At 36.3% G+C, this 27,803-nt stretch overlaps 2 protein-coding genes and 1 long non-coding RNA gene across 4 annotated transcripts in view; 1 reads left to right on the top strand and 2 right to left on the bottom strand.

The window, feature by feature from the left end:
• LOC138715238 (transient receptor potential cation channel protein painless-like) overlaps positions 1 to 27,169 on the bottom strand; it is a 50,428-nt gene extending 23,259 nt beyond the window's left edge. Inside the window, exon 1 of one of the 2 annotated variants that reach the window (XM_069847941.1) lies at positions 26,830 to 27,169. Coding sequence is in view for 1 of the 2 variants with exons in the window: in XM_069847940.1 (XP_069704041.1) it covers positions 21,623 to 21,762 (140 nt within the window). In the remaining variant the exon portion in view is untranslated. Of the gene's footprint in view, positions 1 to 21,622; positions 22,404 to 26,829 lie in introns of those variants that run through there. The other variant, XM_069847940.1, reaches the window with a different exon arrangement.
• LOC138715239 (uncharacterized) lies at positions 69 to 21,686 on the bottom strand. The gene is made up of 4 exons (XM_069847942.1): positions 21,397 to 21,686; positions 943 to 1,139; positions 654 to 857; positions 69 to 566 (listed from the first exon to the last, which is right to left on the bottom strand). Exons 3-4 carry the CDS (start codon positions 711 to 713, stop codon positions 84 to 86), a joined length of 543 nt encoding a protein of 180 aa, XP_069704043.1. The 5' UTR covers positions 714 to 857; positions 943 to 1,139; positions 21,397 to 21,686; the 3' UTR covers positions 69 to 83.
• Positions 9,147 to 17,412, top strand: LOC138715236 (uncharacterized). Its single transcript, XR_011336192.1, has 2 exons — positions 9,147 to 9,546; positions 16,896 to 17,412. It is a non-coding gene; the product is annotated as an uncharacterized lncRNA (long non-coding RNA).
• Positions 27,170 to 27,803: the final 634 nt, after the last annotated feature.

Here is a 27,803-nt window from a genome sequence, read left to right as displayed (position 1 = left end):
ACGCACACACACACACACACACGCCACAGTTTACTACAAAGTATACGACACACACACACACACACACACACACACACCACAGTTTACTCCTCACGCAGCGAATACCTGTCGTCAGCGTCGGACAACACCACGCCCTCGTCAGAGGACGGGGTGTCATCCGGCACGAAGTATTCGAAGCCGTCCGATGACGATGCGTCTTCCACCTCTCCACCAGAGGTGAAAACGTCGTCACCGGACGATGGCAGGTCCGCTGCAGCCCACAGCGATGGCGAGGCCGGTGCGCTGATCGTGGACGCCGTGTCCCAATCGATGTGCATAGACGACGGCGTCCGCGACCACGGATGGCTGTAGTCCGGCGTTGGGGTGAGAACCCTGGACTCCGACTCTGACGGCAGCCTGCACCACGTCGGCTGCCGTGGCGGTGTCTCGTCCAGGGGTCGCATCCCGGAGGTGGAGGGGGCGGCGAGGTCATTGGTCGGTGGGAGGCCTGCTGCAGGGACCGGCTCGCACGAGAGGTCCAGCGCCTGGCTGTCCCTCACCCTTGCACCGAGTACGTTCTCCAAGAACTGAAACATGTATACAGTACATCAATACATCGTCGCTCTGTGATACATATCCGGTCCCTTTAAGACAATGTTGTTCTTTCTGCTTACCGTTTGAGCCGTCCTGGCGAACGTGAAGCAGGTGTACGAACAAGGTCTTCGCTGTTCCATACACCCGCCCTCCCTCGGGTCAGAACACGTCTCAACGTGTACCAACCCGTAGCACTCCTCCGCGTGGAAGGCCGTGCGATGGGCTGCTGTGGCCTCCGACCCACAGAACAGCACCCAGCGGTGCTGTCCAAACCTCGCCACGTACTGTAACAGCAGACACCACATGCATTAGCTCACTGATTGCCGGCACCATATATATGTCATCACTCCATGTATCATCATTACGTACCTCGCCCAGGCAACGGTAAAATTCAGGGCAGCCCGGGTAGCACGTCGACGTCGTCGCCTCGGCCTCCCTCTCCCAGGGGTGAGACACACAATCGTGTGGTTCGACCCATCACAGAGACGGGTGTGGAACTCTGCACTATGTTGCTCCCACGCCTGGAGCACCCCCCGCAAGATGCTATCGTCTTGCTCACTCCACAACTAGAAGACAAAATACGATACATAATACCCTTTATGTTCACCGTGCACAGCCATTCTGCCTTTGTGAAAACTGGTGATGGTCTGTCTGATAGGTGACCGTTTATATACAATTTGCAGATGACTTCATCTCCCCCCTGGTCCATTGTGAGGATGGAGCACGTGGACCCCACATCCGCTGTAACCGTCACTTCTCTACAAGTGCAAAATTAACGATTGTCTTGTGTTCTGTACTCATCTTCCGAGGAATATATGGGACGTGTTTGTAATTTTGCGTTGAGACCCCCATTGTTGCCACCAGTAGTGCCCCAGTGTCCGCTGCCACGGTTCTCACACCATCGCATTGTGTTCTGTTCGGCGCCTGCACGTGTAGCACATCCAGGTCTAGACGATACGTTGTGATCGATAGATTGCACTCCGCGTATATTTCTTTAATTGTATCAACCCCGGTAAAACTTGGTAGTAGCACAACGAAATCGCCGTGCTCGCCTAGTGACGACACAGTCTCTTCCTTTTCTAGCCCCGTCGGTCGCATCCGCATCGTCTGTCCGTCTTGTCGTGACATGTGTACGGCTACCGATCTCGATAATGTAGGATTGTATATTACAATCGCGAACTTGATATGGTCACTAGGGTAGTCCACATCGCGCACTATCTTCACTGTTGTTGAGGTGCCACCCACCGTGATAGAGTCAATCTGCGCTTCGTTTACCAGTTTTATCTTCGCAAACAATGCGTTCCCAATATAAAAGTATGATGACTCCATGTTGCCTCCTACTGACGTACTAACCGCTCTTGTTGCTCCCCTTCTCCCTTTTAGTAGTGCGGCGCCCAGTCCGCTGGCATCCAGCCCATCGGGGAGGGGTTAATTTCCACCATATTGTACTCTCTTTCGTTATCCATGGTCTTCCGACGCCCATAGTAATATAGGCTGTGCGGTGTCCTGGACATTAGCTGCACATCGGTATACGTCAATCCATCAAATTTCGATGGTAGGAACAGCGACTCGCCATTCTTCAGGTCGGCTGTTACCTTCCGCCCGTACTTCGTGTAAGCAAATCGAAGTCGCTTAATCGGGTACTCCATCCCTTTCACTAGATCGCCCACTTTAATGTTACACATCTTGTCCGGTGGTGGCCCCTCCGTGTAGCCGTCCTCGCACTGCATTTCTTGAGGCGATGGCTGCCTCCTAGCAAAGCAATCACATTTGCACGTCGGTAGGTGATCCATGGTATTCCTCAGAATGATGCTCGTTTGTGGTAAATTAATCGTTTTTATACCCAAAATTCGCATTTTCTCTACATCACGTACGGTACAAGTTCATACCTGTCGTTCTGCACGCATTAGCATGCATGGGTAGGTCTCTGCTTCCTGTCGTTGGCTAGGGGTCGGCATCCTGCGGGGTACGTGCCTCCCACCACGTACGTCCTGTGCATTGGTATGCATGCAGGCGGGGGTCGGCTTCCGGCGGGGTACGTGGTTTCTGACACGTCTTTTTGATCATTGACATGCATGCAGGCGGGGTGGTCCGCTTCCGGCGGGGAACGTGCGTCCGGTGAGGTACGTGCTACCTCATGTCGCGACATGTCTTAATTGACATGCATACGGGCGCGGGGTACGTGCTCGCTCAAGGCCAATGACCATGACCTACCCCAAGGTCACTGAACTACACCAACGCGTACGTGACCTACCTCAAGGTCACTGACCTACCCCTACGCGCACGTGACCTTCCTCAAGGTCACTGACCTACGCGTACGTGACCTACCTCAAGGTCACTCAAGGTCACGCCATATCCGGGACTCCGCCATGCTTTGACGTCACGCGCAAACCTTCTCTACTGGCCTCGTAATTGCGGTCGAGTGGCCAAGATTTGTACGAGGCGCATCCAGAAAGTAAGTTTCCCTATTTAAAAAAAAAGAACACACTTTCAGGAAAACATTTATTGGCAACAGGTACAGAAATGTTTCAGCTATTTTTCAACATAGCCACCATCAGAATTGAGACAATTGTCGTATCGTGGGATAAACTTTTGTATCCCTCTGTCGTAGAACTCTGCCGCCTGTGAATGGAACCAGCGTGTGACAGACGTCTTCAGCTCTTCGTCGTTGCCAAAACGCTCACAGGAGGACAGGAATTTCTTGAGAGAGAGAGAGATGTTCGGCCCATAGACCTGACAGAGCTGCCGATGAATTTCAATTGGCGCAATGCTTTGTGCATTAAAGAACTTTATCACCGACCGAACCTCGCAGGCGGCGGGAGAAGGAATAAGAGCTTCCATTTCGGGCCACTGCTGCCATGCTACTGGTACCAGGTGGGACCTGTCCGGCTGACATATGATTGATACGTCATATATCTGTTACGCATGCGCAATTGACACGGCTAATTACGTTTACTTTCAAGGGGGGAAAATCGGGAAACTTACTTTCTGGATGCGCCTCGTATAAACACTTCTTTTGATATTATTAATATGGTGGAAGAAAAAAAAAGTAACTTTTTTATCTGCCCCATCAGAACGTTTGCTTGTAAGCCATACGAAGCTCGCAGTATATTGTTAAAATGAGTGTAAGTAGTAGTTGCAGTAGTATTTTATTTAAGGACGCTATTAACTGCAGAATTTATTCAGCGTCGAAATTCAACGTGAGCGAAAATAGAAAAATTTTTCCTAAGGTCCTGTATTAGGTTCAGGATTATTTTACCTACCGTAAACCAGTTTCTTTCACCTCCCAGAGGAAGTCAAGCTAACGATTTTGTCGCCCATTAAAATCCAACACCCTCGGTCTGAATCCTACAACTAGCTCGGTAACCGTTAGACCACTGAGTACGAGTTAAAAATATAAGCCTACTATTCTTGTTTCTTACTGATTCAAAATACAGACATTTTAAAAACGTGCTATGCGTATAATATTTTAAAACGTGCTTGACAGATTTTTTTTTATTTTCAGATTATGCACGTTGAATGACTTTGCACGTTTTCATTAAAGCAGATATGTGGAAACATATTACATATACATACTATTCTATTGAAAATATTTACTTCTAATGGTAGCCTATGCATGATTTTTTATAGCTCTAGTTCAGGAGGGAAATAAACCTTTGAGCCTCTCCTTGATGGAGAACTCTAGACAAAATCTGTGTATTTTACAATTCATTTTGTCTTCAGATAAATCTAATTTAATGTAATAAAATGTTTCAAGTTCAATCTATAAGATTTATCTATTTTGCAAAATAGATAAATCTTATAGATTGAACTTGAAACATTTTATTATATTAAATTAGATTTATCTGAAGACAAAATGAATTGTAAAATACTTAATGTTAATCAGACAGTATTATACAAACGTTATCTAAACTTGAAAATCAAATTACATAATGCATATTACAATGTACATGTTTAATTTGATCAAGATTTAGATTACGTGTTTCTTAACAATAAACATTTGCAAATAGATAAATCTTATAGATTGAACTTGAAACATTTTATTATATTAAATTAGATTTATCTGAAGACAAAATGAATTGTAAAATACTTAATGTTAATCAGACAGTATTATACAAACGTTATCTAAACTTGAAAATCAAATTACATAATGCATATTACAATGTACATGTTTAATTTGATCAAGATTTAGATTACGTGTTTCTTAACAATAAACATTTGCAAATAGATAAATCTTATAGATTGAACTTGAAACATTTTATTATATTAAATTAGATTTATCTGAAGACAAAATGAATTGTAAAATACTTAATGTTAATCAGACAGTATTATACAAACGTTATCTAAACTTGAAAATCAAATTACATAATGCATATTACAATGTACATGTTTAATTTGATCAAGATTTAGATTACGTGTTTCTTAACAATAAACATTTGCAAATAGATAAATCTTATAGAATGAACTTGAAACATTTTATTATATTAAATTAGATTTATCTGAAGACAAAATGAATTGTAAAATACTTAATGTCAATCAGACAGTATTATACAAACGTTATCTAAACTTGAAAATCAAATTACATAATGCATATTACAATGTACATGTTTAATTTGATCAAGGTTTAGATTACGTGTTTCTTAACAATAAACATTTGCAAAATAGATAAATCTTATAGATTGAACTTGAAACATTTTATTATATTATAAAAATCTGTGTACCAAATCTGGCCCATGTTGAATTTCGACGACGAATACTGCCGCCGCCGCTACCACTACCACTAATTTTAACCATATAATGTTTTCGTTGTCATCATCATCATCATCATCAACAACACGATAAGTCGGTTGACCTTAGAAAATTTTAGCTATCCCATTTGCTAGTACTCAGCAGTTCAGAAAAATGTAAATCCAAGAAAAAGCCAATACACTCTGCGAATACTTTCATTTGTATACCAGTTACTGAGCTTCAACAATTTGTAAGTTTTCGAAGTGTGAAGAGGAACTGAAATTTTGAACTTTCATTTGTTAATGAACTGGCACTTGCTAATGGTGTTTCGAACTTGAGAATATTAGTCTACTACAAATCTATTTTACTCTTCGGATGAAAAGAGAAACATCTGAGTGATTATACTGCAAGCAGAAAGTTGCCCAAGCAATGCCTTAGTAGCACTATGTCACAGATAACGTTGGATTCTTTGGCAGTACTTAAGTTCGACAGAAATCAAGTTCGACATCCTATAGTTCGACCGCTTACGTAAGAGAATTAGACACGCCCTTATACGGGCATAAGAAATGGGTTTGCCATTTGAATGGGAATTTGTTCTGTGTTTTGTAGTGATATTTTTGTTAAAGGAAAACAGAATATTTTATAGATTAGGACATCCATATTGATCACTGACTTTAAATTAATGAATTCTTCTTTTTCTATTTGAGAATTGTGTCGTTTGTGAGACGGAACTGTCGAAACTATTGTCTCGGGGCGGGCAGGAAATGCAAGTACAGTACTGTATTCGTTGATGGATAACCAATAAGAATTTGTATTCATTTCACCTGCCACACCCACTACCCATATTGCCGGACTTAGGAGAGTCCACTGTACGCAGAATTGAAAGTGAAAGTAGTCGGCACATTGATGTACACAAAATAGTCAACGAGTCCTTGTCCCATAAAACATCACCATTGCGGAAAGTTGTTACTTCTGTGATGAATTTTAATTTATTAGCGTAGACACACACAATTTTATTTATAAAAGTCCTCAAGTTACAAGAACGCATTTACACAAGAACAGTTTAATAAATTACGATGTTTACGAACTCATGGCAAAGACGTGACTCTTAATGAGGAATTTCCTTTTACACACAGGTGGTTGCAAAATACAAAAATTCACCGTTGTAGAGTACGGGTAGCATACCTGACCGTGAAACGAGCGGGCCCGGGTTAAAATCCTGGTCAGGACAAGTTATCTGGTTGAGTTTTTTCCTCGAGGTTTTCCCTCAACACGTTAAGAACAACTGCTGGGTAACTTTCGGCGCTGGACCCTGGACTCATTTCGCTGGAATTATCAATTTCATTTCATTTAGACGCTAGATAACCATAGCAGTTGATAAAGCGTCGTAAAATGACCAATTAAAATATAAAAAGGATTAAGTAGTACTGGAAGGCTAACCGCTGTAAAACTACAAGGTAATGTTGCTCTGGTTAGTTCACTCTATGAACATAGTCAGGATGGAACCCACTGCAGTGTGAAAGAAATTTCGGCCAATGTCTCCGACTATTGTCCAAGTGGTGAACTTCCGCGCAATATACGACACCACCGCAGCAAGATTGCAGCCGCTGTCTGGTAAGAATTACGATTATGTTTTTGAAGAAATGCATTGCCTTGATACTTATGGGAGCACGCAGAGAGCCGATATAATCGTCTTTGACAAGATGAGTAAAAGAGGTTTCATCAAAAACTCAACGGTGAGATTTGAAATAGCCGGAAGACGTCGACTTTGAGGAAAATAAACATATATGAATCAACGATACCATACTTCCAACAAAAATATAACATTGACAATTTCTCCGTCATTGAGTTAATGACTGAGAGCCGTGGCACGATTCTAAGGCACTTCTTAAATTTTAGTAAAGAATTTTCCATTCCGAAGCAAATTTGTTTAAATGTAGTCGTTCTTGCTTTGAGAGGTTCTTTAAAAATATTGAGCAACAATTTATACATTATGAACTGAAGATCAATTTACATATTTATCATAATTTTATTGTTTTTCATTCTACCATGTATCAGCAAATTTAACAGTTGCTACTGTTACAACCACCGTATCAAGAAATGTAAATTTTGTATTGTATTCTTTGTCATTTAAATTTTTGCCATATCAAAAAGAGTGTTCAATAATAAATATAATTATAATTATGCTAACAAGATTACAATGCTTATGCATCTTCCAGTATTAAAAGATTATGACACTTAAATTTTCCCTTTTCCATTCCATCCTGTCTTTCCAATATATTTCTTCCAATTCTTTCTCTCACATTCATCTTCTGACCTCATCTAATCATGTGAACTTAGGTCGATCCCTCTTTTTTCCCGGATGCTAACAATTTTAAAACTTTCTAGTCTTATCATTGCTGTGGCATTCATCTTACGCGTCTAAACCATTCCAGTCGTTTGTATGTTATAAAATCTAATGAAGAATCCTGAACATCTGTTCTTGTCTAATTATATCGTTTCTGATTCTATATAAACTGAAATGTCTCGCCGATGATCTTCTCAAATAATAAATTTTTGTTGATAACAATTTCAATCTTGTACTGTCAGTTATGGTTATGTCGCAGAGTCGCCGGAACAGGGGAAATAACGTGATAGTTACTAAACGGGCCCTTTTCTTTAAATTATTTTATTAAATAGTTGTATAATATTAGGTAGACTTCCAATTCCAAACAGAAAATATTTTAAGGAAAGAGTATTAACAGCCCAGCCACTAGCCTTTACAGAGGAACCATCAGAAACAAGTTGGGGTGGGGAAAGCGGGATACGACATAACCACTGAGACGAACAGTAGGCCTACTGTTATTTAATTGCCAAAATTTCAGATCTGTGTGTTATAGTGCTTCGAACTACAAATTTATACATTTTAATTTTGGTGTACTTTATTATATTTTTATTTCATAATATTCCATTTAACATTGCTATTATTGCCACCGGCGTGGCTCAGTCGCTTAAGGCGCTTGCCTGCCGGTCTGAAGTTGCGTTCGGGCGTGGGTTCGATCCCCGCTTGGGCTGATTACCTGGTTAGGTTTTTTTCCAAGGTTTTCCTCAACCGTAAGGTGAATCTATGGCGACTCCTCTGCCTCATCTCGCCAAATACCATCTCGCTATCACCAATCTCATCGACGCTAAATAACCTCGTAGTTGATACAGCGTCGTTAAATAACCAACCAAAAAATTGCTATTGCTAATCTTTCTTTCTGTATTCTGATTAATGTAATTTCCTTGTCCACTATCTTTATTAATAGCACCCAAACACATACATTTATTAAACCTTTGATATAAGTAACCCTTTCCATTCTCCAAAATGAAATCACATTAGAACAAAATGAGAGAACCCATGACGTGACTGAGTGGCAGATCTTCAACCTGTCACGCAAGTTGCCCGGGTTCGACTCCCGGTCATCCATAGTGACACTTGTGGCGGACAAGGTCGCAGTTGGGTTTTTCTCGGGGTTCTCCCGTCTCCCCATATTAGACATCTACATCTTTCCATCAACATTTCGCCATCATTCCATAGCGCCGGCTGGCGACGCACGGAAAGGCTGGCCTAGGGATGAGTAGGGTTGCCTGCTCGAAACCTGAGTACACAGCGAACCTTAGTGTAATCAGCCGGTGTGGGCTTGGGAATGCGCCTAGCTTGAGGGTTAGTGCAATGAATCTTAAAAGGTCACAATGCTGGATCGTAGTCCCCCCTCTCGAAATTCTATTGCATTTCAAGGTACCATGGATGTAGGGACTGTAAGATAGGCGCGGCATTCTAGCTCGGGGTGGGGGAACCTAGCGTCCATACTTATATCATTCATCATAACTCGATTCTGCTAATTCGAGAAGAGAGAAGCATAGACCAAGACGCGACCGTTGCAGTACGACGCTGTGAAGAAACTGCAATAGGCAACAAGAACCTGGAGGTGGCACAGCAGGATTTTCGCTCAAGTGAAGCAGTGTATTAATAAAAATTGTGATGTGGATAAGAGGGAAGACGAAAGTTACAAAATAATAGCAGTTGTATATTTGGACGAAGAATTACAGTAAGTTCTTTGTGAACGAATAAGTCTGCAAATTGCGGTGCCGTGAATAAAAATAAAGAGACAGACCAATAAAATATTTGATAAAGTGGCTACCTGAAAGAAATACAACAATTTAAATTTAACTACTTCAGATAGCAGACATTGGGAAACAAAACCATCTTACTGAAGACAAATGGTTAAGTAAATCTTAAAATAATGTTAACAACACAAAAATATTAGATACTAAAAATACTTGTGTGTTGAGCCCATCTCTGAAATGGTGTTTGAATTTTATTAACCTGACCAAAATTATAATGTACAAGTATATTTTTAGAAATCATCATATAAATATGTATTTTCGGCATTGATAATACCGAGAAAGTGGTGCTGGCATGCCATTTTTCTGCCGGTAGACTTTTCTTCGTAATTATTGTACGAACTCTATTCATCTTCAAAACAGAAATATATTCTGCACAGAGTTTAATCATATCTTTATTAATATAAATAATAGGTCTAGCATACATTCAAATGTCACGATATGACAATTTGTCGAAATAAGGGTAGGCGTAATTATTTTCTTCTTAAGTTATTAGGGCAATTATGATTTATAAATATAATGGCGTAGGCTAAATATGTTTTTCTACTATAGTGCATTTTACCCACTGTTATCAGTGCCTAAAGTGAATATTTAAAACATTTGTGCGTAAAAAAGTAAGTAATCACTTTAAGCACTGCTATTCATTTACGCACTGCCAAAGAAACTGTAACGTTCAATGTACAAACTTCATTCAGTAAGAAATTAATGCATTATCTCGATCTTTCATTCTTATTACACTAATACAAATAAGTGACAAATTTAAAATTCATACGCTATCTACATTTTAGCTCTTATTATTTTCAAGTTACATGTTGTACTGATTGTAATAAGATTTTATCCTTCTACCATTCCAGGGATACTTATTTCTTATTGATTCTGAGTTTAGACGGCCGTGACATTGTGATTTTATATCCTCTCCAACTTGAAATATTTATTTACTGTAAATTTGTGCTATCATAGAAAAAACGTTGTATGTCACACGTTCGTAAGGTTATCTTTTTGGCCTCGTGTGTTTGTGAAATTCGGCCTTGCCTCCTTTCACAAACTTTACACTCTTGCCAAAAAGAGAACCTTTGCTAACTTTTCTCATAAATAACTGTTAAATCACAGGTATAAATGTATATATTTTTTTAATTACAAAAGTGCTGTCGTATAATCAAAATAGTGAAGAGTGATATTAATACAGGGTATTTTCCCGCGCTGTAGTGTCGTGGTCTAAGGCAACATGCTTGAACTTGCGTCACAGAATGAGTGCTGGTTCGAGTCTTGTTGAGAAAGTATTTTTCTCATGAAATTTCGGCGAGTGTAAGGGACCGGTGTCCACTCAGCATAGTCATGAATTTGGGGAACTAGAGTGAGTAGCGAAACCCTGTTTCGAAAACTAGCTATAACATCTAGAGTGACCATTATGCTGATACACGTTACCCCTGCACATGTTGGAATATCGTTCACCTTTGCTGGGGCATATGGACTTGAGGCCAGCAATCGATTGGTCGGCGTTGGCTCTTAATGCGATAGATTACGGATACGAGTATTTTATTCAAAGACAGGAAATTGTCTTATATTGTGGAATTGAGACAGGTTTGGAAGATGAAAGAGTAATGGAACGGAGAAAAATTCTCTCCGGCGCCGGGATTTGAACCCGGGTTTTCAGCTCTACGTGCTGACGCTTTATCCACTAAGCCACACCGGATTCCACCCCGGCGTCGGAAGAATCGTCTCACTTTTAAGTTCCAACTCTTGGGTTCCCTCTAGTGGCCGCCCTCTGCACTACGTCATAGATATCTATGAACCTAGGACCGAAGTCCACACATGTGCTGAGGTGCACTCGTAATGAGTGACTAATTGGCCGGGATCCGACGGAAGTGAGACGATTCTTCCGACGCCGGGGTGGAATCCGGTGTGGCTTAGTGGATAAAGCGTCAGCACGTAGAGCTGAAAACCCGGGTTCAAATCCCGGCGCCGAAGAGAATTTTTCTCCGTTCCATTACTCTTTCATCGTATGATGACGCAGAATATCTGCATGGAAATATCATATGTACTTCGGTACATTATAATAATATATAGGTTTGGAAGAGTTTCCCGCACTTGTTCAGTACAAAAAATTGTGTAGAAGATAACATACGTTTGTCGACTTATTTTAACTTCAGTAGTTATTTACTAAATTGTAGTGTTATGGTGAAATGTCAGTGACTTATGACAAAATTTCTTTAGAATAATTCCAGCAAACATAACATTTGATATAACTTGACGTAAAAGCAACCGTTATAATTGTTTACTGTGTAAAAAAATACGCTATTCAAGTGATACAGTTTCTTAAATTGCTTTCATGCCTAAACAAGATGAAAACAGTTTTGTGTTGCGCTTCCAGTAATATGCAATGCGTTGTGCACTTTTTACAAACACTTCGTTACTGAAAATCAGGCCGACGACATTTTGAATAAAACTTTTACTTACTTACTTACTTACTTACTTACTTACTTACTTACTTACTTACTTACTTACTTACTTACTTACTTACTTACTTACTTACTTACTTACTTACTTACTTACTTACTTACTTACTGGCTTTTAAGGAGCCCGGAGGTTCATTGCCGCCCTCACATAAGCCCGCCATTGGTCCCTATCCTGAGCAAGATTAATCCAGTCTCTATCATCATATCCCACCTCCCTCAAATCCATTTTAACATTATCTTCCCATCTACGTCTCGGCCTCCCTAAAGGTCTTTTCCCCTCCGGCCTCCCAACTAACACTCTATATGCATTTCTGGATTCACCCATACGTGCTACATGCCCTGCCCATCTCAAACGTCTGGATTTAGTGTTCCTAATTATGTCAGGTGAAGAATACAATGCGTGCAGTTCTGACTTTTACCTACTAAATAAATGAAATGTGCAATTTTCGCATTTTGATTAATCTACTACGATATTATACACTATCTACCAAAACGTAACTGGACACCCAGGATTTTACGTGCTAGATGCCATGTTTCGGCGGCTACTATGCAGTGGTATGCAGACAATAATGTTCACCGGTTGGACTGGCCTGCACAGAGTCCTGATCTCAATCCCATTGAGCACATTTGAGACGAATTGGACCGGCGATTGAGGTTTCGGAAAATGCGGCCAACTTCCATTACCCAACTGAGAGCCATATTGCAAGAGGAATGGCGACGCATTCCAGTGGATATCCTACACAAACTAGTGGAGAACATGCCTGATGGGGTGGCTGCTGTTATAGCAACAAGAGGTGGTACCACGAGGTTCTAAAGGGGAAAAAACAGTGCCCAATTACTTCTTGGTAGATAGTGTACGTACAATGTCACATTTTAATCTATCGCATCGACATAATATATGTAGGCCTACTTATGGTCAATTTTGTGTAAACGAAAAAATCGTTTCGCATTACAGAAATAAATCCGTTGCGCGACAGCCCATAGAGGGCCAAAGGCTATTAGCCGACTGCTGGTCTCATGTCCACATGCTTCAGCTGAGGTGAACGATTATCCAACGTAACGTGTGGTTAACACGATAATCCTTTCAGGCATTATAATTGCCTTGAGAAACTGAATTTCTCTTCACTGTAGTGGGTTTTATTAGTTCTGAATAACGTTAAAATGGAGTTTTATAGTTTTGGGACTGATATTTCAGTTTGCCTAACGAAAATGAAATAATTACTGCCCATCTCCTTACGTGCCATTATTAGTTTGTGAGATGGTGGTAGAAACGGCGAATGTATACATAGTAATGCGGAGGGGTGTTCAATTGAGAGGCGGATATATACATCGTAAGACAATATTCTGATGTGACCTTTGGTTCCTACCTGCTTTCTTGGCCGGACTGACTTGATGTGCGATCCTATCAGTGCCACCGGAAATGACACTGAGTTAAAATGCAGTCTTTTAATTAGCATTGCCTTGAAGTTTAGCAAAAAACGCCCCCTGAGCTTTGCCCCACTTGTGCTTTCATTTGACCTTCAAAGACAGTCTGAACCCATTGGAATGTCATGGTGAGTAAAAATTTCCTTCTGTATAGATCATACCAAAGAATATAATATATAATTTATTTAATTTATATTCGAGGATTTTTCACCTTTGAGCGCTGTACGCCCGCTTACATAACACCCAGTTTTTCAAATACGACTTGAAAAATTACATCTCTCAAATTCAGAAAATATTAATTATGTGAATATTTTGTTTTATTTTATTTTATAAACTGGATACAGATACAGTAACTTATAGGGTGCGGCAGTGGGATATGACGGTTTTTATAGCCTGTTGTGGGACATTCAGGGCGAATTAAAAGAAAACACATATATTGGAAGTAATCTTGTCTGATTATTTTTTAAAAGCTACATTTCGTAAGTAGCATCCAGGGAAACGAAAACATTCTGCAATCCGCTATGAAAGTTCTGCATAACTCGCCCCCAACAAAACAGGTTCGATGGCACTAATTTCGTTCCTTATGTTTTGTTTCAGCTGGATGATGGTGCGAGGCATGTTGCGATACATCCTATTTTTTAGATAACCCCAAAGGAAATAATCAGCACACACTGCTCATGGTTCAATGAACTGTCTGCGAAACATGTGTCCAGGACGAATAATTTCACGATTTGGAGAAATTGCCTGACCTGGCTGCAGCAGATTACTTCTTATGGAGTTATCTCAAAAGTAGAGTGTGTTGCAACAAGCCTCGCACCATCATCCAGCTGAAACAAAACTGTTTTGGTGGGGAGAGTTATGCAGAACTTCCATAGCAGATTGCAGGAATGTATTCGTTGCCGTGGAGGCTACTTACGAAATGTAGTTTTTAAAAAGTAATCGTACATTAATAAATTGCATTGTACCAGGTTACTTGCAGTATAATATACAATATACAATATTTGATATTTTGCTTGTTTCTCTACTTTTCTGCATCTCCGTACCTCTGACTTGGAGTGGTGCCATTACTCATCGTCTTCCTGACGCAGAGAGTTCGTTATCTCCTGAAAGGAATTTGCTGACATTGATGATTTCTTCCAACATCCTTCCACCGTAATTTTCTGTGTCACTGCCTTCCGAAACTTCACCTTTTCTATTCATTACACTGTTATTTACAATCTCTCTTACTCTCTCCTTTATCTCTGTTCTTTTTCTTTCAATTATATTCTCTCCATTTGTCGATCCATTCAAATTTTCTAAACAAAATTCGACATCGAATAACTCCCTGTCAGGGGAGGTTGTAAGCCCTATCCTTGCCATGTTAATTTTAGCAACTTCAGGTACACTTATCTCAGAAACTATTCAATTTACATCTATGAAAATTTGCACACCTGTAGTTGTAATCTTCCTTAATTTTCAGTTTCTTCTTCATTAATTTAGCATAATGTCCATTTTTCCTAGCTCTTTTCATAAACGGCACTAGCACCTTTCTTCTGCACCTTACCTCATTCAAAATCTTCTTCTAGACTAATAATCGAATCTTTCAATGCTTTCTTATTATTCATGATATTCTCCTTAATCATCCGTTTTGCCAGTGTGACCAAAATGGGCCTATTATTTCAGTTTTCCATTCTATGCACTTATTTCACTTCTCCACTTACAATGTCAATACCTAACTACGCCCAGTATAGAGCAAAATAGTATTGTGACTATTTAATTTACATCTGTAAATTCTCAGAATATAATATTCACCTGAGCTTGTTTCGTAAAGGAATATGGTGCATGCAAAATTTGCCTGAAGTCAGATTGTCGTAGATTTGATCCTAATAGTCTCAATACAATATGCAATATATGTAATATTCAGTATAATATAATACAATAGTGGGATATCTTGCACAAATCATATTTTAAATAATGAGGATAAAAATTGCTATTGAACATCGAGTGCAATATGTAAACAAACTTTTGATTTAATATGAAGCTAAAACAACAAGAAACTGACAAGCACCACTGATCTACAAAATGAAGCTAACTTAAAACTTAGTTTATCTCGAAACCACAATTTGTCAAGATAATCCACTGTAGTTCTGATGTAACGATATGTTTTTTTCTTTTAATTCGTCCTGAGTGTCCCACAACAGGATTATAAAAATTGTCATATTCCACTGCTGCAATCTATATAATCTCGCAGTAAGTATTTTTGACCTAAAGAATAACATTTTAAGAGTCAAGTATTTTAGAAATTGAAAGATTGTTCTTTCCAGTAAGCTTTACATGCTACAAATCTCTAGAATTGGATACTTTGGAGCTTCCAAGTTATTTGCGTGTCCGGTGCTTCAGGCATCAGAGAGTTACGGCTCGCAAGGCCACCGGCCGCAAGTATACTAAAACACTCGACGCTTATCTAAGCAAGAAATGAAGAGAGCATAAAGCTCACATACTACATTGACAACATGATTTATATAGATATAATTTCGCAATAAAATATTTTCGGACATGAACAACAATATTTTGAGAGGCATACTCTATATTTTAGAATTAATACACTGTTATTTTCGTTGGGCTTACATACATTCACTTGCTATATTAGCAGTATGGCAGAAGTATCATTAAATTGCTTTTTTATATGCGTACAATATGCTGTGTTTTTACTCTTCTGTTGCATAAATATGTTATGTTAGGAGTGCCCACTCGAGACATAGTTAACAATGTGAAAAACACGGAGTCTCTAAATTAATGCCTGCAATTTTGAGCGACTATCCTTGAGATTTACTTTAATATGATCATTACGAATGCTAGTCTCACTTGAAATTATAGTGGCTTAAAATCGAAAAGCATGTTACTGGGCATCATAGGAATAAGTGAGATAAGAATATCTACTTTTTTCGCTTTGCCAATTATGTTTTTCATGATTTCTTTTCACACCAACTCTTGCTCCATTGCATAAATTTGATGGTTCAGTATTTCACAATAGATAAATATAGCCTGTCCCACATTGATGCAATAGGTCTGATGGTGGGAGCACGAGGTACAATACCCTCCTTCTTTGCCAACAAATGTAAAAACCTGGGGCTAACACATTGTGAAGGCATTGTGAAGGGAATAGCCATTAGTGCCCTCAAAGGATCGGTTCAGATAATGACAAATCACTGTATGGAAGTGATATTGGAAATTTCAAGTTATCTTAACCGTTGGCTATTGATTGGTATAGATATCAATGCCAATAAATCCGTACTATTATTTCTCTCGCGATATATGGCATTCAAATCATTCTAACATATCTGATGATACTACTGTCCCTTTCTTAAGTGCAAATCATTTTAACTTTTAGGTGTGTTTCTAAATTATATGTAATACGCTTTGTCAAATCTGGCAACCTTTTCATAAGGGAAGCTTAATTTATTATTATTATTATTATTATTATTATTATTATTATTATTATTATTATTATTATTATTATTATTATTATTATTGGTGATTTCAGTATTAAATTATTAAATATTATGTTAAATTAGATGCGTTTTTCAGATCGTTATTGAGTTTAACGACATTGGACCATAAAGAAATATAGACATTCGAAAAACATTACAAGTTCCTTGTATAACCGAAGAAATTCAACAATATCAGCAACAGTAGAAGAACCATGTACGTACAAGGAATGGAAGGAAGAGGCTTCAAAGATTAGTCTCGGTATAGTCTACAGACCAAGAGGACACAGAGATCAAGGAAGACCAAGTCATCCATGAAGGGATCAAGGTCATCTTTCTTAGATTATCGTTACAGATCACATGATCTAAAACGAAGAAGTTCATGATGATGATATTAAATTATGTAGTGTCATTTCTTATGATTTCAAAGAATTCAAGAATTCAGTTGGATAAAACACAACCTGCTCACTATCTGTAATTGTATCGAGGAACTTGGGTATAATTAGAGCCCGGATTTTATATAATATGAAAATGAGAAATTTGTACATAAATATGTAGCTAAAAGTGGCAAAATATGTAGATAAATATGCAATAAATGAAAGATATGTAATTTAAAATCTCAGCTTTAATAGATATATTTTTGCAGACTTATAAGAAAATAGAAGTGAAAAAATTACAGTTTTACATGTGATTCAACCTCATTTAATTATTGTTTGCAGACGCAATTAATAATTAAATATTTTTCCACATTTTCTGCTGTCATCGATTACCTTCCGTCTGTTACAATGTTCTTATAAATGGAAAACGATCTCTCAGCTTCACACGAAGTAACTAGCGCGTACTTCAGATGAGGTTCACACCTGTGGAGTAATGGTTAGCGCGTCTGACCGCGAAAGCAGGTGGCCCCGGTTCGATTCGCTGTCGGGGCAAGTTACCTGGTTGAGGTTTTTCCGGGGTTTTCCCTCAACCCAATATGAGCAAATGCTGGGTAACTTTCGTTGCTGGACCCCGGACTCTTTCACAGGCATTATCACGATCTCATTCAGACGCTAAATAACCTAAGATGTTGATAAAGCGACGTAAAATAACCTACTAAAAAAATAAAATTTCAGATGAGAAATGATACTCGGAACAATGTTCTCAGGAAGCTGCGCACAGTCACCTTTAAGTATTTTGCATGCAGCGGAAAAAGTTGTTTATCCTGGGTTCTTTTTCAATGCATCATTAAATTTTACTGAAACACACTCACCGATTGCTCCAGACACAACGATCAGTTTATTGGTTACATCTTTCATTATCGACACACACACACTTTGCACAGCACGACTTTACCATCACTAGTAAAGGCACCGTCAATTGAAATTCAGTCTTATGACTTGGATGCAACTGACGCCATAGCAGTAGACTAACTAGCTGTATAACCTGATGTCACAATAAACTTATCAAGAAAACTGAAAGAAATACAGTACTGTTTTCTTTCAGAGCAACTGATTGAGAGTGTTTGTGCCAAACGGTCATACCCATAGGGTAATTTTCACTCTATCCTTCACCGCGGTAGCAGTACAGTGAGTCAATGACCCACCCTTCGCATTGATATTTGTTTTTACTTAACCGTTACTTCTTAAGGGATATACAAACTGTTGGCATCGCAAAGCGGTGTCTATTTTTTGACAGAATACATTATTTTTAATTATTAATTTATTTGCATGCATTAGAGACGAAGGGACAAGCTTTATAAATAATTTTCAAACATATAACTACTTCCGAATTAAGTCGAGGGAAAATTGGTGAAAAAAAGTGTACCCATTCAAAATACACAATATCTTTCATAATTATTATGTATCAAAATATGTAAAAATATGTAACCTAAAACTTCGGAATAATGATCCCTTTGGCGTGATTCGGCGTGATTCGGCGTGATTCGCCGTGATTTTAGCTTTTCTTATAGCTACAAATATAGGGGCAGAATTCTGTAATTGCATGAAATTCGGGCTCTACTCATAATATCAATGGCCCGACTGTGTAATAGCTACAGCTGCTTACTATATTGCATGAATTTTCTAAATTTGCCTTTCACGTATCAACAATGTTATTTAATTTTGTGTTACCTTTCCCACAGCCCCATGAAAGTCTATCTGGAATATAACAGAAAAAAAAAACAAGAACTGACTGTGGTTAACTTTATTTGTTAAGTTTATTTATACACGCTTTAACATGTATAACTATATAGCGTATGTAGGCTCGTTAAGTATATCAATAGGCTGTTTTTACTATTCCCGTTTCTATTGTCGTGTGTTATAATATATATTCATGTAACTGATTTTCGATTTCGATTAATGTTTATGATATTGGTGATTGAGGAGGTGATGAATCATGATATCTAAATTTCCAAATTCAGCATTTGCCTTTGTGACGGAGGGAAATCATGAAAATTCCCAGTCAGATTGGCCGGCCACGAGGTTTGAACTCGAAACCTCCCGAATGCGAGTCTCATACTTAACCGTCTGAGCCAACTCGCTCGTTTATTTTAATATTATATATGCATGTTTGATAAAATTTATTTTTATTTTTTGAATAATTTAACGTCCATTTGTCCAATTTTAATGTAGCCTATGTTTTTCTCCTGGTTGAGAAGGCTAAATGTGCAAACTTTGGCAAATATAGATCAAAGCGTGTAGATCTGTATAGAGTACATACATACATACATACATACATACATACATACATACATACATACATACACACATACACACATACACACATACACACATACACACATACACACATACACACATACATACATACATACATACATACATGCATGCATGCATACATACATACATACATACACTCTCTCTTTCTCTCCCTCTCTCTCTCTCTCTCTCTCTCTCTCACTTTTATATATCGATATATGCAAACGACAGACATACAATATACCAAAAATTATATTTTCAAGATCATTAGCATTGAAAACAACATATGTCAATGAAGATATAGAAATTATTTTAATCAGTATTTTTTTCTTTATAATTAGTATGAGAAGTAATTTAAGAATTGGAAAAGCAAAGATAGTTTGAATAGTTATCTGTTGACATCTTTAAGCGAACTGAAGATAAGAAAGTAGTTTATACAGAAGTTAATTGTGAACAATTTTTGAATACGATTTTTTTCTATGACACAAATGTTATAGTAAAATATTATAAATCACAATCCCGAATCGAGTATTCTGTTAAATACATCTTTATACCTGTGAAATATTTAAAAATGGAGCAGCTGAAAAGCGATTCTCAATCAAATAAGCTCTTAAATTGAGAAATTATGCTCTTGAATCCATTACTGTTACATTTTATTGAATTTCATGTTTGTTTTGTAAAGCCTACTACTTAAAACTCCTAAATTATACTTTTTGTTCGTATTTAATGAATTATATCTTCATTTGGTGAAATTATTTGTTTGTTTGTTTGTTTGTTTTGTTTGTTTGTTTCTTTGTTTATTTGTTTGTTTGTTGTTTGTTTGTTTGTTTATTTACTTTTGTGTAGATTTAAGGGACTGGGCGAAAGTTTTGTTGCAATTATTTCACACTTATATCAAAATTAAGGAAGATTATAGTTAATCTAAATAATGTAAGGTTTATTATCTAAAAATTACAATAATATCAGTAAAATGAAAATATATTTAAATTTAAAACTTGCAACAAATGTAATATATATATGTATATGTATATATATGTATATATATATGTATATATATATATATATATATAAAAGAATATTTTATACTAACTTGTATAATATGCTTTTTAGTGTACAATAGTTAAGTTCTGCTATTGAAATTCGTTTAAAAAGCATGCATAATAATGTTAAGAACTGAGTAGGTATATCTATATATGAGGGAGTCAGAAGCAAAAGGGTATAAATGCACTTAAGTTATTTGTGAGAAAATGTGGTTGAAAGTACTTAAGATTTCGTAAATTCCGTTAAATTTTTTATTTAAATTTTAGTGTGTGATGTGGTTAAAAGTTGTATCTCTTTGTCACTAAAATTGTAAATGTTTTAGGTTGCCCTAGATGCACGTAACTCATATTCTTAGAAATGTCACCTTTACCCCTTTGCTTCTGACCCACTTATATGTGATGATAAACTATGTATTCCATACGATAGAAATTCGAATGCCTTTTATTTATATTTGGAAATAAGATAATTAAATATTCACATTCATCATAAGTGTTCTAGACATAAGTGGACTATATATTTTTTTTTTCTCCACGCACCTTGAAAAAAAAATATTCTTAACCATATATGGTCTCAGTTTTAGTATGTTGGTCGGTTAAGTATTATGCCCTATATTTGCAATTATGCATTGTCATGGAACAATTATAGCATCTAAAAACTGAAAGAAAAACAGTTCTTTGAAATATACTGAATGCTTAGCGAAGTTGTTCATGTTGACCATGAACGAATATTACAAAATGAAGGAAGTTCCGTTACACTACGAAATTAACACAAAAGTAATGATGATAAAATACGAAATTATACGTGCATATATGAAACGATAAGAGAAATTAACTAGAAAAGGAATTTGTGGACAAAATTAACACTTACTTTGCAATTGATGTGTCTGGTTATGGCCACATGTATGAAAACTCGACGAGCGTGAAATTGCGACTCTGCTGTGTTGTGCTTGTCTTCTCCCTCTGTCCTACTGGTTGTCGGGGAGGAAGTTTTACGTGATAGTGTTATCACAATTGGCGGAGGGGATTGGCTCCCGACTTTACCTTGAATAATTATTGAGTTGTATAATTAGTAATTAATAATGATGCAAACTCACATCTGCACACAATTCTCGCACATGTTCACACACTTCTCGAGGACCAATATGTCGGAGTTTCCAGAAATTACCAGCCGATGACATAAAGAGCCGGCCGGATGTGCGTGGGATTCTGTTGAAAGGATAAATAGAGGACTCATTTGACATCACGTAGTCTCGCATTGTTTTGTTTTATTATTTTTATGTGGCTATATTTCTGAACTAGCAAAAGTGAATTAAAGCATTTGAAGTGAGAATTTTCTAGGGTTTTGATAGCAGCTAATGTGACATAAGAAAATAATTAATTATAACATGTAGGCCTGTTGTGGAAAATAGATATTATAACAAAAAGCATGACATTTTTCAAAGGATGTCCTATAAACGTCAGCAATGACAAACGAATATTTAGTCTTCAACAGGAAATACAGCAAAAGATAAAAGACAGCAATTTATATAGCCATCTTTGACCTCGAAATGGATTGAAACACATCAAACAGGGAAAAGAAAAAGACACTTCCGAATCAGTGTTGAAGTGTGAAGTGTGATGTCATTGGGAATGAATGTATTAATTATATAATAAATCTGACACGGAAAACAGAAGTTGTCTGCCCTCACAGTAATTTAAAAAACAGACCTGTGAAAAGATTTTCTGAGTTGTGTTGAGATTCTAATCAAAATGATGCTTCTTACATTTAAATATTAATATAAACATAATTTTATTGTCAGAATAAAGATACATATTGATTTTTTAAATATAAAAACACTCTAGCACCCCCAGAAAGAGTAAGTTACATACTCGTGCTCAGGGGGCATTCCACATAATGTTAAAACATTTTATTAAATAATAGAGTAAAAAGTAAAAAAAAAAGAAAAGAAGAAGAAGAAGAAGAAGAAAAAAAAACAGATATCACAATAACTGAACTTCACATTTTCTCTTTAAACAGCAATTTTTAATTTAATTTTTTAAATAAGGAGCATTAGCTCTTCTATTTTTTCACATCCTAAAAGAGAAATTAAAACGTAACTTTGCAGGCTCTTTATTAGTCTACAGGGTTTTAAAAAAGACGCTCCGAATTTCACTGCATTTTATTTCAAACTGGATAATAAGTCTTACATTTTTGTATGTATTTTTTAGTTCAGTAAACTTGGAAAAATTGTAATAATAATGAAAAAAATATAACAATAATAATAAATAGGTGTAAATATTACTACAGCCTGTGTATGTTGTGAAATTATAAAACAAAGAGTCTTAGCACAGTTCAGGGTGAATTTAGAGTGCAATTGCAATAAAAAGAATCTCCTAGTAGATTATGAAGAAGTTCGAACATACAGGGAACGTAATGGGTAACAAGAAGTGTATCGTCGATAAGAAGAGGTCAGTTAGAAGCTGTAAAACATTGTCTTATTCAACTTTTGTACATGGTCTCAAAAAGCCTGTAAACGTATAGCTCAACAATTCTACTTGTCAGAACCAACAACATGCAAATGGTTCTTCCCGTACGAAATTCAAATGCATCAAGTCCTTCATGCAGCCGATAAAGCTACAATTTATTTCTGCAGTATCTCTAAAATGTTTGTAGAAACCAGTTTCTGAGAAGGTACTGTAGAATATAATATGTTTCAGTGACGAGATTCGTTTACTTGTGAATGAGTACATCAACAAGGAGCATGTGCATATTTGGACCAGTGAATATCCGTATGCCGTCACACTCACTATCAGCAATATCAGTATATGGTGCTGTTGAACCAATATTGTTTTATGATAGTGATAACCATTCATTATAACCGTTTATTTAAACTTGACTTTATTCCTTTTCTCCAGGAAATGCGTGTTAATGTTGGAGAAACATCTGTTAACAGGACGGGATTCGATCCCATACCACAGATGTAATCCCAGATATTCTTAATGACTTAGTAATGAGCATTTTGAGAACAAAATGTTATCAGTTTCCGGAACAATTAGGTTATGGATCTCAATCCCTTTGGTTACTTCCTGAAGTATGCCTTATATCGGAATAATTCACATACTACTGAAGAATTCAAAATTGCAATTCCGACAGCAGTGATCCGCATCACAAGACAAGTTCTTTCTGGACTTTTGAGAACCTCAGATGACAGTGGAGCACATAGTTACTTACTTGAAAATAGCTTTTAAGAAATCCGGAGATTCATTTTCGCCCTCACATCAGCTCGCCATCGGTCCCTATCCTGAGCAAGATTAATCCAGTCTCTACCATCCTATCTCACGTCCCTCAAATCCATTTTTATATTAGCCTTCCATCTACGTCTCGGCCTCCCCAAAGGTCTTTTTCCCCACCGGCATCCCAACTAACAGCCAATGGAACACATACTGAAAATATTTTCATATGATTACCAAATTCACTTCCAGAAATCAGGGTCAGACTTATGTGTAATTTTATATAGCTACTAAAATTCAATGGAAACTGAAGCGTCTTATGACTCTGTATATTTTCTTGATACAGTATATGTTCATTGTTCACTAATCTGTTTAAAACTTCACAGGTCCTAGTGCAGAGATGGGAAAAAGAAGAATAAATACATAAAGAAATATGTAAATAAAATGAAATAAAATTATAGAACGAAGGAAGGAAGCTAGTAAAATAAATAAGTTATATCAGAAAAAAGAAATCGGAAGAAAGAAAATAGAAACGAACAAGCTAACGAATAAAATAACAATAAGGAAATATAGGCCTAGACAGACGGAGGAGGAAAGAAAGAAGAAATGATAGGACAAACCAACAATGAAAGAATCAAGGGAAGAAAGAAAGAAAGAAAGAAGAAGGGAAATAATGAAAAAGAAATAAAAAAGGAATAATGAAATGAATAAAATGAAGAAATATAAACACCAAACATGAGAAACGAACAAATGAAAATTAATTAAAGACAGAGAGAGAATCACAGTGAAAGGAAGGAATGAAACAGTAAGAAGAGAAATAGGCTTATACAAACAAAAATATAGAGAGAAGGTTAGAAAGAAAACTATAGAAATAGAAACGGAACAAAAAGAAGGATGATAAAGAATAAATAATCAAAGAAAGAAAAAAATATATAGAAACTTAAGAAACAATAGAATAATGAAAAAGAGATGGATAAAATGTAAACAAACAAAGACAAAGAAACAGACAAGTGAAGGAGGAAGATGCATATGGAAAGAGAAAGAAAATAAAAAATGATATATCAAATAAGAAAATAATCGAAAAGATACAATGAAATAAAGCAAACAAGTAACATGTAAAAAGTGGCACAGAAGAAGAGAAAGAATAAGAAGAGAATACAAAAATAAACATAAAGAAATAGTTACATAAAGAAACAAATGAAAATAAAGGAATAAGCTAACTAACAATAGCGTGTATGTGTGTATGTGTAATATATATGGAAGCGAATGAATTAATGAAAGAAAGTAAATTAATGAAAGCGGATTAATTAATAAAAGATAATGAATTAATGGAAGCGAACAAATTAATAAAAGCGGATGAATTAATGAAAGCCGATAAATTAATGGAAGCAAGTGAATTCGTAGAAGCGAATGACTTAATGAAAGAGATAAATTAATGAAAGCAAATGAACTGACGGAAAGGAATGAATTAATGAAAGTGAATAAATTGATTGAAGTGAATGGATTAATGGAATTAATTATCCCAATCTTGTCAATTCTGTTAGTTCTAGTATTAAATTTAAAAAAGTTATGTATGGATTTTATAAAAACTGAAAAATTGTAAATTTAAATTTATATATCCTTATTGCGTAATAGACATAAGGCAAATTGTATTATATATTTCTTAATTTCAATTCAAGAATCCGCCCCTGAGCACGAGTTGTACTCTTTCAGGGGCGAGCTAAAGTTTTTCTGTTTATATTATATTTTATGTTACAATTATTAGCAAAATAAATAAATAAATTATTGAAAGCGAATGAATTATTAAAAGCGAATGAATTAATGAAGGGAATAAATTAATGAAATCTAGTGAATTAATAAAAACAATTGAATTAATGAAAATGAATGAATTAATGAAAGCGAATGAATTAATAGAAAGGAATTAATTAATGAAAGCGAATAAATTAATGAAAGCAAATGAAATAATGGAAGCGAATATATTAATGGAAGTAAATAAATTAATGCAAGTGACTGAATTAATAGAAACAAATGAATTCATTATTAATAGAAACGAATGGATGCGAAAAAATTAATGGAAGGGAACGAGTTAATAGAAGTGGATGCATTAATGACAGACGATGAATTAACGAAATATGATAGATTAATGGAATAAAATTGAATCAATTAAACCTATTGCATTAATGAAAGCTAATGTATTAATGGAAGGGAATGAATTGATGGAAACGAATGAATTAATGGGAGCGGATGAACTGATAAAAGGAATTAAATTAATAAAAACAATTGAATTAATTATAACAAATTAATTGACGGGGAATTAATAGCTTATTGAAAGACTGATTTAGCCTATTGTAAAAAGAGAACTTGTGAAATATATTCATGCAATGGAAAGAGATTGATTTAATGACAGGAAATAAGTTTATAAAAGTTTATTATTTAAAAATTTGTAGAAGACAACGAATTAGTGGAACGGATTTAATTACTGGACAAGAATTAATAAGTGGAAGATAGTTAAGTAGATAGCGTGAATGAATTATTATGAATTAAATAGAAAGGATCGATAATGGGCAAGAAAAGTAAGTAAAGCACTATAATACATAAGTTATGAAAAGGAACATGAGAAGAAACAAAAAGAAAGAAGGTAAAAAGAAAAATTGAAGAAAAGGAGGAAAAATAGGGAAAGGAGCAAAAAGAAGAAGAAAGAGAATCTGGAAGGATAACATATTAACAAGGAAGATACCAACACAACAAAAGTCGTATAAAAATATTTTATGATGGAAGAAGTTACTTTATTTGAATATAAAACTAAGGGACAGTCCTCTACTAAGGTCAAATTTTTCGTTAATAATATTTAATAATATAATAGAAGTAGGCTATAATTTATTATTGTGTTATTATTGGAAATATTATGTAAATACATAAATAAATATACATATATTTATATGATATATATATATATATATGCGTATTCACTCTCATATTACATTTTATATCTCAGACAATGAACATGTAATCTATCAGCCATACTACTTTGAAATGGAAATAATGTCACGCTGAAAGCTACAAACGTAATACAATCTGTATATGAGCTTACCGTATAAATTGAAAATACTGCCGTTTATCCACTTTCCGTAAGGAATTGTGAGAACACGGTGAAGATTCAAGCTATCTGGAAAGACAATGGCGGATGTCTTTTTTATTACACGCAGTTGTGTATAGAACCAAGCGCATGACGTTGCCATCGGAAGCGCTGCGTTCTGCATATCAAATATCCACTTAACGTGAATCAATTACTTCCAGATTCTCACGTAGAAATACAAATGGATTTCTACAAGATATCCATTGCATCCCGGTGTTATGTTCGCCAGAGTTGAGAAACATAATAGAAATTGTGTTATTTGTATAGGCTGAATGGTAAATAAATTAGAGGAAAGTAGAAAAATAAGGAAAATGAACAATTCTCTTGATCAAGTCCCATCCCAAGCTTAGCTTATGCCATAATCTTCCTGATGTTCTCCCCCAAAGTGAACTTTATTCCGAACTATTAATCACAGACAAAGTTTCTTATCCATCGTCCTACATATCCCGTAAATCTGGGATTTATTGACTGGGTTAAGGCTGGTTCACAATAAACCGGAAACGAGAACGAAAACGAGAACGGAAATAATGTTAAAATATGTATTTTTGAATATGGGCATTCACAATAGTTATTTGTGAATTATCTCATTTAAATACATTTATTTTAACATTATTTCCGTTTTCGTTCTCGTTGTCGTTTCCGTTCCCGGTTTATTGTGAACCAGCCATTAGACTCGGCCGCCTGGCTAGTCCTAGTCCGGCATCCAGCGAGACGGATGTCGCTATCAGCAACTAAATCATTTACATACCATACTTGTATCGGACCAAAACATTACTGTCTCAGCAGGAAAAGGTGTAGTGGGAAGTTAAAGATTAGTCGGCAGTGACTCAATGAGTGATATTAATAATATTTTGAGTTGTTACTCATCACCCGACAATTTCGAGTTCTAATTCGTATGTGTATTAATAAACATACTTATCTCTCCCTCA

The sequence above is a fragment of the Periplaneta americana genome, chromosome 15 (assembly GCF_040183065.1).
Source record: "Periplaneta americana isolate PAMFEO1 chromosome 15, P.americana_PAMFEO1_priV1, whole genome shotgun sequence".
NCBI lineage: Eukaryota > Metazoa > Arthropoda > Insecta > Blattodea > Blattidae > Periplaneta > Periplaneta americana.
Note: the sequence above shows the minus strand (reverse complement) of the source record. Positions and strands in the feature narration are given on the sequence as shown.

Excerpts from the sequence above, each read along its gene's own strand:
- LOC138715239 (XM_069847942.1), bottom strand. The coding sequence starts at position 713 with ATGGAACAGCGAAGACCTTGTTCGTACACCTGCTTCACGTTCGCCAGG. Across the intron at positions 567-653 it reads TCGCCAGGACGGCTCAAACG|TTCTTGGAGAACGTACTCGG; the intron begins GTAAGCAGAAAG and ends TACATGTTTCAG.